Source organism: Protopterus annectens, chromosome 17.part0, assembly GCF_019279795.1.
Source record: "Protopterus annectens isolate FY-2018-M chromosome 17.part0, PAN1.0, whole genome shotgun sequence".
NCBI lineage: Eukaryota > Metazoa > Chordata > Ceratodontiformes > Protopteridae > Protopterus > Protopterus annectens.
The window spans coordinates 69,026,521-69,037,778 of record NC_056751.1 but is presented as its reverse complement, the minus strand read 5'-3'; the positions used below and the strand labels follow the sequence as shown (position 1 = coordinate 69,037,778).

General features: G+C 37.7%; 1 protein-coding gene across 1 annotated transcript in view; it reads right to left on the bottom strand.

Moving 5' to 3' along the window:
- DNAH6 (dynein axonemal heavy chain 6) overlaps positions 1 to 11,258 on the bottom strand; it is a 5,071,261-nt gene that overhangs the window by 1,100,605 nt on the left and 3,959,398 nt on the right. The window contains exon 59 of the mRNA XM_044059309.1: positions 5,234 to 5,301. Coding sequence (XP_043915244.1) covers positions 5,234 to 5,301 — 68 coding nt within the window. The remainder of the gene's footprint in view (positions 1 to 5,233; positions 5,302 to 11,258) is intronic.

Below are 11,258 nucleotides of genomic sequence, written 5' to 3'. Positions count from 1 at the left end.
CATTTCCCACTACAATAAACCAATACCAAAAATCAGTTCAACAGAGCTTCTTATTACTTTCCTAAAAATAAACATATATCTATTATTATCCTTTACATCCCTCCTGGCGACAATACAGCTACTCTGGAAGATATCCTACATTTGGATGTTCACAACAATTCTACAAGAAAAAAGTTCTACTAAGTGATGTAAATATTAATTGGCTGGACATAACTTCTAACACCTCTACAGCTAGCATGAACTTGTACAGCATCACACAACTAATTAGTAGCCCCACACAATACAGCAATATCCATATCAGATTGGATCCTAGTATTAGACCCTAGCAAATTCACTATCACAGGTACAATATCACTCACTCAGTGACCATCTTCCAATCTTTACAACCAGACATCTCACACATCCACTCAAACAGCATATTTATAAAACAACACACAACCTAAGTTTAACCCAGAAATATTCATTACTACCCTATAACCTATTAACTGGAACATCCTAAAATGCTCCCCTTAGATAATGCTGTGAATTAATTCAATGCAATGTTCCTAAATTTCCTAAATAGTCTTGCAACCCCTAGAAGGAAGAGACTAAAAACAAGTAATGCACTTTGGCTATCTAAAAAGAGTAGAATGCGAATGCAAGATGGAGAAAAAGCATGGAAAGGATGTCAAAAATATAAACTACCATAATATCTTGAAAACTTCAGAATGCTCCACAAATGTATCAAAAAATAAACAATGTCTACAGCTCTAAAAAATTCTGGTCAGCCATTAAAGAACTCTTTCATCCCGGCCAAAAAATACAACCCTAACCCTCTCCCAATAACTCACCACTTGAAACTGCAAAAGAATTCAACTCTTTTTTTCATAGATAGTATACCATCCGTAACCAAGGACTGCTCAGCATTTAATTCCAACCCTGCCAAACAGCCACATGTCAGCATATCCACTTTCACATTCAAACCTGTGCCAACATGCTATATAAAACTTCTCTTAAATAAATTCGAACCATGCTCTACTTCAGCTGATGACCTTCCACGTGAGTACCCTAACATAGCAGCCAGTAGCAATGTCTACCCTGTTTCAATCCTTATAAACAGGTCAATCCAGGCATCCCATGTTCCCTCTCTCTAGAAAAAAATCACACGTTATCCCTCTTTACAAGAGAGGATATTAAACAGACATCACTAACTTAAAGAACCTATAGCAATCTTATCACCCCCTCTTGAAAATACATGAAAAATGTATCCAGAAACAAATGTTAAACTATGTCCCGCAGGTAGAATTCCTTTCCCTATACAACACACCTTCTGTCCCTCCCATAGCATGAACACTGCACTTCTAACCTGTGTAGATACTATCAATGAAGGTACAGATAACAGCAAACTAGTCTCCTCCTTATTTCAAGGCTTATCTAAAGCCATTGCCACAGATTGCCATGGTAAAATTCTTCATCAAATGTCCTTCACTAAGTTTATCTCAGCCCACACTTTTATGGTTCAATATCTATCTATGCAATAGGTATCAGTCAGTAAAATGGCACTACTCCCTCTCTCCGTACCTTCCAGTCACCACCAGTGTATGGCACTAACCTTGGTACCCCTCCTCTTTAATATTCTCACCAACACTCCTCACACATCCACAATTCAGGCCTCCCTAATACAATATGCAGATGACTCCACACTCATATGCATATCAGACAATATGGCACAACTCCAAAAATTACTCAGGAAGCTTTAACAGACACTGAAACATGACTATGTAACACACAAGTCATGCTCGCCCTGCAAAAAAAATACTTTTTTTCTCCCTAAATCCCTCCCTCATGAAAAAAAATTAAACCCTCTCGCTTAATAATACAACCACTGAAGTCACTTCTCATAGCAAATTATTAGGAATGATAGTGGATGACGATCTTAAATTCAACCTACATACACAAAATTGCATTTAAAAAAAAACACCAAAAACTAGGGATGTTTTACAGAACCAAAACCTTTCTCACCAACGTAACTAAAATTACTCTTGGCCACTACTTACCTCCTACCCTCACTACCCTATGGCACTTTGATCCTTACTATCCTCCAAGCATTGCAAACATCAAAACCTGAATGATGTTGTAATAAAGTGGCTAAATTTGCAGCAAATATCCCTTTTAGAACCCATCACTATCTAGCAGTATAAATCCTAAACTGGTTAGAACTACCCCATTAACTAACATATGGACAGTTTCTTACCACCTATACAATTATTGAGCATCTATCATTACAATCCAAAGACCAAAAACTCCTCTTTGTCCACAAACCTATGAAATTTGCTGGGCATGGTATCTACTCATACCATTTTGCTAAGGCTTGGAACCCCTTACCTGTATCCATTAGGTCAATATCCTTCCTCCAGTCCTTTTGAAAACATCCTGAAAGACTTCCTAGCCAAAACGTGTCTCTGTTCTTACTCAACACTAGGATAAACTACATGCCTAAATATGAACAATACCTATTCATACCTTACACCTCTTTACTCTCCTTTCCCTCACTCTCTTTCTAAATATGCCATAACTCCATTGTTTTAACACTCCATATTGCAATTTCTGTTTGTATGATACTAACTTACCTTTAATTTCTCTGTAAACTAATTAAAATTTAGCTAAATATTGTCATTTAAGTTGTATCTATTCTTAACTGATGTGTTCACATTATGTTTAATTTGTTATAATTATTTAAATTGTATATGTTTTTGTATTATTTTTGAAGTTTGTAAAATTATTGTTCTTGAAATGTTTTACAATACTTTGGAGCTTTTCTCCTTGGGCTTTCACTGAAAATGGGCACCTACCCATTCAGACCTTCCTGGTCAATAAATAAAATACACAAAAATACCAACCACTATAACCTTTTCAGTGAAGCATCCATTTTACTGTATACTCCTATTTACAAACACTATAAAAGGAGCATTCAGCCAAATGTGCTTTCGATATTTTGTGCTTTCAGTGTTTTTCACCCCCCAAAAAACTTTTCAGTCAAATATGCTTTTTGATATTTTGAGCTATAACCATATCTATCTATACACACAAAAATACACACACAGACATCTATATATATGTCTCCATATATATATATATATATATATATATATATATATATACACACACACACTATATATATATATATATATATATATATATATATATATATATATAGGTTCACTTCTAAATCTCAAAAGCTTAAAATCCGGAATCTCAAACTATTGAACTCAAAGTCTCGAAAGCTCTGAATACTGAAAACTCATAATACTGAATCTCATAATATTGAAAAACATACAGGACACCGACACTTACTATATTGCAGCAGAAATACATGCAAAAACATATTACTCTTTTACAACTATAAGCAGGAGGTAAGCACCCCTACACCCCCATGTGGGGGCTGCGACCCCCACACCCCCTCTTACTTAAATATATCAACTCTGAGATAGCACTTCACAGAAGAAAATGGCAAACATACCATTACATGCTTCATGTCTGCCTGTTGTAACTTTAGTCATGTTCCCTTTTAATGTACTATACTACAACATAACTCATCTTAGTGTAGTGACGTGCGATCTCGGAGTTGATATATTTAAGTAGCAGGGGGTGTGGGGGGCACAGCCCCACACAAGGGGGGGTGAAGGGGGGCTTGCCCCCCTCTTATAGTTGGAGTAGACTAATATGGTTTGTCTTTTCTTTGTTTCTGTATGTATTTCTGCTGCAATATAGTCAGTGTTGTTGTCCTGTATGTTTTTCAATATGAGTTTTCAGTATTTTGAGCTTTCGAGATTTTGAGTTCAGTATTTTGAGATTCAGGATTTTGAGTTTTCGAAATTTAGAAGTGAACCTAGATATATATATATATATATATATATATATATATATATATATATATATGCATATATGAAGCTCACTCACTTTGTAAAGACACTACACTGAATCTATAACTCAGTGAAGTGAAACTATCATATGGAATTCATCAAAACTAAGGAGTGTGAGTTAAAGGACCTACCCTCCTCCCACAACGGTTCACAGGTAAATAGGCTACTTTTTATCTCTGAAGATATTAGCCCAGAAAGAGTAGACTGCAGTAGCTGACTTCAAGGACTAGAAAATGTAAGAAATAAACAAAAACTGTCTTTGATTCTGAAGAGCAATAGCATGAAATAATAAGCTCAACTACTTTGTTTGTGTCTTTCGGTTTTTCCCGGTTAGGGGTCGCCACAGTGGAACTCCGGTCCGCTAATAATTGGCAGTAGATTTTTTACATGCCGAGTTTGCCAGCCTTGACGCACAACCTTCAACGAAGGTACGCCCATTCACGCATGTCTCCACAAAGAAGACGCTCTAGCTGAGAATCGAATGGCACAACGTCTTGCTGTGAGGCGACAACGCTACCGCAGCACCATGAAATAAATAAAAATAAAACAACTGCAGCTTCCTCACTATGTTTATTCTACCATTAGAAAAACAAGACAATATGGAGGAAGTCCTGGCAGCTCATGAAGACCATTCTTTGGAGAGAGTTCAAGAACAGTGCTGCTTATTAAAGGAAAATTCTGTTCCTTTTGTTAAAATTTATCAGGTTCAATTTCCCAAGATAGTGTCTGATTCTGTCCAAAAATAGTAATAATGAATTAAGACAATGTACACTTAATGCAATGGTGATGGCAGAGTAAATTAAATAGTTATTCTTCATGTCAAACAAATTTAGTTTCATGCAGCATATATAAATAGCATTATTAACTAACTAAACAAATTCAGTGTAGAAAGCAGTAACTGAATTCTTTTAAGATGCATTACTCAGTTCAGGTTACACAGTAGCCCTTTAATTTCTTATCAAGCTCTGCCTTGCATAGAAAAACTGAAAAGAAATTAGATTGAAACTGAAATGATTCATCTGGGATGGCATATTTCAAAATGTTTATTGGCAAACTGTAAGGTTCTCAGGGAGATAGCACAAAGCACATATTTTAACCAAATGGGATTTGAAGTAGAAAACATGACATGTAATAAAGGCAAAGACACAATCAATAATGTTCAAGTCTATCAGGTCAGACTTTAAAAAACAGGTGTTTATTATAAACAGACCATGCAGACATGCAGAAATATTGATGATTCTTATTTGTAACTTGCTTTTTCCCCCGTTGTCTTATTGTTAAGCTTCTAAAACTACTACATTATGCATTGAAGTGATGAATGAAAAACATACCTAAGAAGCTGATCTTCCAAACCAGATCTTGTCACAGTAAAGTTGATGATGGTGACTTTAATACACACCTGTGGACCAAGAATGAATTAATTTAGTCATCTTAAAGTTTACTTTAACTATACTAGTCTAACAAATTTGTTGTCAGTGGATTTGGCTTTCTTGTTACAGTTCAGGTTATAAATACAATTATTCCATGATAAAATACACTGCAACCCAAAAATTATTCTTGTCCCGAAGTTTGAATGAAGCAGTCAGCTACAGCAATAATCTTTCCATGTTTTCACAGTACTCAAGCTGCTAGAAGAGGTGAGTGTGTGTGTGTGTGTGTGTGTGTGTGTGTGTGTGTGTGTGTGTGTGTGTGTGTGTGTGTGTGTGTGTGTGTGTGTGCCTGTGTATAATGATATATGTATGTATGAGTTCAATGGCAGACTCCTGCATTTCTTGAAACGTTCATTTCTACTGGGATATCTCCTACTCTCTAAATGAACAACAACAAAAAAACAAACAAACAGAAAAGGGGTAGACGGGAGATATATCCTCCTCTCTAAATGGTGACAAAAAGAAGAGGAGGAGGGGGAGATATCTTCTTTTCTTCCTCTTCTGTCAATGTCCATGAACTTTGTGGGACAGGTGTCTGATTTCCTAAAAATTAATGCTTACAGGTTTAGGTTGACATCAGAATAGCCTTTCTTTAGTGTCCAAAATGTAGAGATCTGTAGGACAGCCTGATCTAGAGCCTCATGTCTTCTTGTATTATGGGACAGTTACCTCTTGATATAGCTGGACAGAAGTGAAGTTCAAGTGTAGAGAATGCTGCATTTACAGAACTGATGTGAGGAGCAGCATGACTAATGCTGATGCAAAAGCCAACTATAAAGAAAAAAGTGATGTCAGATACCTTCAGATACTAGTTCTCTCCAAAGGATTTCTTTGTATCAGTAAAATATGCTGAGGGCTCACATATATTTACAGGACCTGACATCAAGTGAGTAAGAAATACCTGAACTGGCATTAAGAGTTTATTTATTTGTATTTGTTAAGTGAAGTAGAATATAGACCTGATGGTCTTTTTTTTCAAACTCGGCCTGGGAGCACTCCGGTTAGCTGGCTTGCACTATGTCATATGGTAGGTGTAGATCAGATTGCACGTGCCGTGTGCTGTGTCTTTAAGAATCATGTCAAATATGTAATGTGCATGTATAAATGCCAAGCACGTGCCATTCCTAGTGCCATTTTGACAGTGCAGCCAGAGAATAAGCATGTATGATTACATTATTTAGTTTGTATATAATTAGTTAAGTTGAAGTCAGTAAACTTCTATCATGTGTTTGTATAAAGTAAAGCTGTGTAAACAGAACCCACGTAGACTCTTCTGTTGTGTCCAAAGTAGGACACCGGCAGTAGGCAAATGGAAGCTGAGGGATAATGATGAAGAAAAGACCGAATCACTGACATAGCAAAGTTTTTGATAGTATGGAAGGTAATAAATAAGGTTTAACAATATACAACTAAATAATAATAAACAGCCACACGGGTTGCTTAAAAAATGTAATAAAACGTTATCAGTCACACACAAAACTAGGTTATAGTCCAGGTTTTATCCCTGTATGCCATTAAGCCACGGTGCAGTTTAGATTTTATTTCAAACACCTTCAGAAGGCTGGTACCTCTTGAATTTTTCCATTTTTCTTTTCCTTTCCTTTCTACATTTGACCACTGAGTCAAACTACAAGACTCAGCTGGTAAAATAACATAAAACCAAATCAAAAAATTAAACTCAACCGCAAATGTCTTCAAAGGATAAAATTATTTAATGAGGGTTAAGAGCTTTCGTCCTGTAGTGAACATGGACTTCACTGAAACCACTTGTAAGCAATACAGCACCTATTGTCATACTTCCAAAAAGCAGTCATATTACTTACATAAGACAATAAAATTTATAAACATTATTGATTATTACCTATGCAGACGCAGTGGTGCAGCGGTTAGCATTGTCACCTCACAGCAAGAGGCTCTCTGGTTCGATTCTCATCTGGAATCCCTTCTGTGTGGAGTCTGCATGTCCTCCCTGCGGTCTAATTCACTTTAAAAGACATGCAGGTAGGTGCGTGCATTTTTGGATATGCCTTCTCTGAAGGTTGGGCACCGGGCTGGAAACTCAACACCATAAAAATTCACTGCCAATCATTAGCAGACCAGAGTTCCACTGTGGCGACCCCTAACCGGGAAAAGCCGAAAGACTTTATTGATTATCACCTATGTGAATGCAATTCACTCGCATGATAAAAAAAAAAAAAAAAAAAAAAAACACTACATTGTGAACAAATTCAAAGCATATTTTAAGGAATGTTTAGAGTAGAAGTTTTTAAAAGATGGTGAATGCTGGACTGAAGGTTCACAATTCTTTCTGGTGGAATGCTAGTAATACAAATCTTTGCATCCGGGGACAGCAAATGAAAATATGTGCTTGCAATGGCTCTGTCTATGACTCTGCAGTGTTCACCAGTATTCTAAGAGACTGGAGTGGATAGTCCCTTGCTTTAATTAGTTATAAACACTTGATCAAGGGATCTTAGTCTCTTTTGCAAAATAAACAGTACATGCTGGAGGGATAGGTTACTATCACATAAAATACACTTCTATGGAACCAACTTCCACTCCATATAAAGAAAAATACTTTTCTTACTCTATTCAAATGTAATGTGGACAAATGGGTAGGTAATCATAAATTCACCTCTGGTTTAGCTTACCTGTTCATCATCGTTCATCCCTTCTCTGGATTATTCATCTGCAAAATATAAGGGCTAAAAACTACCATGGGAGTGTAAGGCCAGGTTTCTTAAGATCTTAGTAAATACCCATGAACCTATGAACCTATAAACCTATACATGACTTCCTTGCTGAGGCTGCTAGGTGCCAATTATCCAGATAAGAGGATATGTTTGCTCCTTTCCACCTAAAATGAGTTGTGACAGCTACAATACACTTGATAAATGCCCTGGGGGATATGGTAAGGCCAAACAAGAGAGCTATGAACTAGAAATTATTGTCCCCACCATGAAGTCCAGGATCTTTCTGGATGCTCTAGCTATGTTAACAAGCAGGCAGGTATCCTGAAGGTCCCGGCAGGACAGTATTGACTACACAGTGGTTATATGGACTCTCTATTTTTTTTTTTTTTTTTTTGCATATAGATTTATGCTGGAAAGGCCTGAGAACATTTGTCTCCCGGGGAGCTAATAATAATCTTAAATATAATCCAGACCTTTTCTGGTGTACCAGCTAGATAACTATTTTTGATAAAAAATTTTGTAACTGACTTTTTTTTTTCATTATTTTTGTTTTTCCCCTCGGACCTCTTCTATACCAGCCCAGTCCACAGTGCCCCAGGTCAACACTGGGTGTACCAGCAACCTCCTACCACACCCTCCTGGATTTGCTTCAGTGTTGCTGGAGCCAGTCATAGACCTTATGAGAATCCGCGGGGCTTGGCTGTGCTTCTGTTTAATATGAGGAGGTTTATTTTTTATATGACCAACACACCTTTCCCCTTCCATGTTCCTCATGGTCACTGGTTGCATCTGAGGGTAACTTCCCTCTTTGGACCATGACAGTCCTTAGGGAGCTTCACCAGCAAGCGTCCTCCTCCTTGCTGCTCCATTAGTCACCTGAGCTTTCTACTGCCTTTTGATTGGGTGGAACACCTGGAAGGTGCATGAAGATAGACTTTGTAAGGGATATGAATGGGACATTTTATCATCAGGATACTCCTGCTTCCCGATCCACTTGTCCTATGTGATGGCCTTCCATGCAGGAAAATGCATGTAGATTTTACTCCTTTCTACCTCAAGAATGAACAGTTAAACAAGTATTCAGGAACATCGCATCTGATCTCAAATGGAAAGACAGTGAAATCTCTTGTTCGGTGGAGCATCTCTGCCCCTAGGATGGCATCCTTTCTAAAAACCTGTCTGATCACATTGGTTTCTATCAGAAGGTTGCTTACATGGTAGCTGTAGGCATTTATTGAGCTACAAGTTTTGCACACTCTTCTGTTTACTAGAAAAAGTTCCACGAGGAATGAATTTAACTCAACAACCTTTACCATCTTCTTTTACTGTTGACACTTTTTCAGTTTTTTTCTCCCCTGCAACCCAAACAAGGATGGACCATTATAAGAGTCTTTTACTGACGGGTGCATTAAAGTTGTCTGAAAAATTAGCGTGACTGTGTCAGGCATGATGTCGTATGGGGATGCTTGATCCAGCTGCATGGGCTGCCCCATCTATTGTGTTATACAGTAGTCACAATAAGAGATTGTTGGTATTAGCTAGGGTTTCTAGCTACAATTCTGAATTTCACTGCAGGTTCCATGTGACAACTTTTTCAGCATCTTTAAAGTTCTGTCTGCCAAATAACACTAAAAAAGGGTAATATGAATCAAACTCATAAAGTGACAAATATATGTGTTTACCAAAACAGCCTGTCACTAGAAACTCCCTACATGGGTTGGATCACTGGGCTCTCTAATGAGGCTCTCTAATGAGGGTTTCTTCTTTAGCACACCAGCCATGGCAATGCAATCTGTAAGAGGAGACTAACTCCAAAATTTCTGGTCCTTGGGAGTCTGAAAGATTTTTTCATTCCCCTATGGACAGGAATTACCACCATATCTGGTTCCCCATATATAACAAATAACACCATGCAGTCATCTGGGGTAGACACCCAAGAGGTAAGTGTGATACAACTGAAAGCTTCCTGCAGTATCTTTTCTTGGTCAGTTGGCCATGACTACTACTTCATTAACTCTAAAATCCCCCTAAATCTGGAGTCTTCAAGGGGGACACTGGGAAAGCACCGCCTTCAAGCTTAGTATCACTGGAACTCTAAAGAGGCGTAAAGGTGCTTCCTTTTACATTTCTTCTTTGTGAGGATACTTGCAGAAAACTTGTATGAGTGTAAGAAAAAGGAATTAGGATTGGATACCTGCATTTTATCATGGTTGCAGCTTTCCAGATCCTTGCACCTCTGCTGCAACAATTATGGGACAAAGCAACAGACTGAGGAGTGTGTAGGAGTGGATGAAATGTAGGTATATCTATCAACCCAGATGGTTGTTTATGCAATGTTTTCCTGGCTACTGATGCAGAAGATCTTAACAATGAAAATACTTCATTCCTAGATTGTCCTTGAACTGAGGAGTTTAATTTCACCTTAATGTGATCAGGCGTAGGTGCTGAATCTAACATCAGCACTGAGGATGGGTTCAGTAGGCAAAATTCAAATGCTGAAATAGTCATCACAGGTACTGGCCCGGATGATACTGAAGCAGAGGCTAGCAACAACTCCACAACATAAACTCAGGAAGATAAAGTTTCTGTTCCCCAGAAATCCTCAGCACCAAGACAGTCAATGCAGATGTCACAGGTGAAGAAAAGAATGCAAGCACAGAAGGCAAGGATAGGGTCAGGGCCAAAGTCAATAGCAAATCCACCAGCTCTGATACACTTGCTGCTGAGAATATGTCCATGAAAAGAAGCAATAGAAAAAGAAGATGAGCTGGGTGATCTCTTACAACACTTGAAATACAGGGTAAAAAGAGGATGCTCAACTCAATTTATGGCATGGCCAGTGCCCTCATCATCTAGTTCTAATCGACATGCAGGAAGGGACTGTGGAGGGACCTAGTGGAATGCATGGACATAGCTGAAGAAGGTTTTGATTCCAAGTACCTATTTCAGAGGAAAACTGATTGATACATTCTCTGTAAGGCTATAATTAACTAAGAAATTCCTGCAGAATAGAGACTTTGCCCAGTTGGGCTTTCCAGGTAAACAAAGGCAGATAGATATATAGATAGATAGATAGATAGATAGATAGATAGATAGATAGATAGATAGATAAACCAATAATTAAATAAATAAATAAATAAATAGTACATATTCCAAAGAGAGGTCATTGTAACAGTAACTTAATATTTTGCATTGGTTCTGGCCATTTTTCACATGAGCCAGTGCAGGTGTTA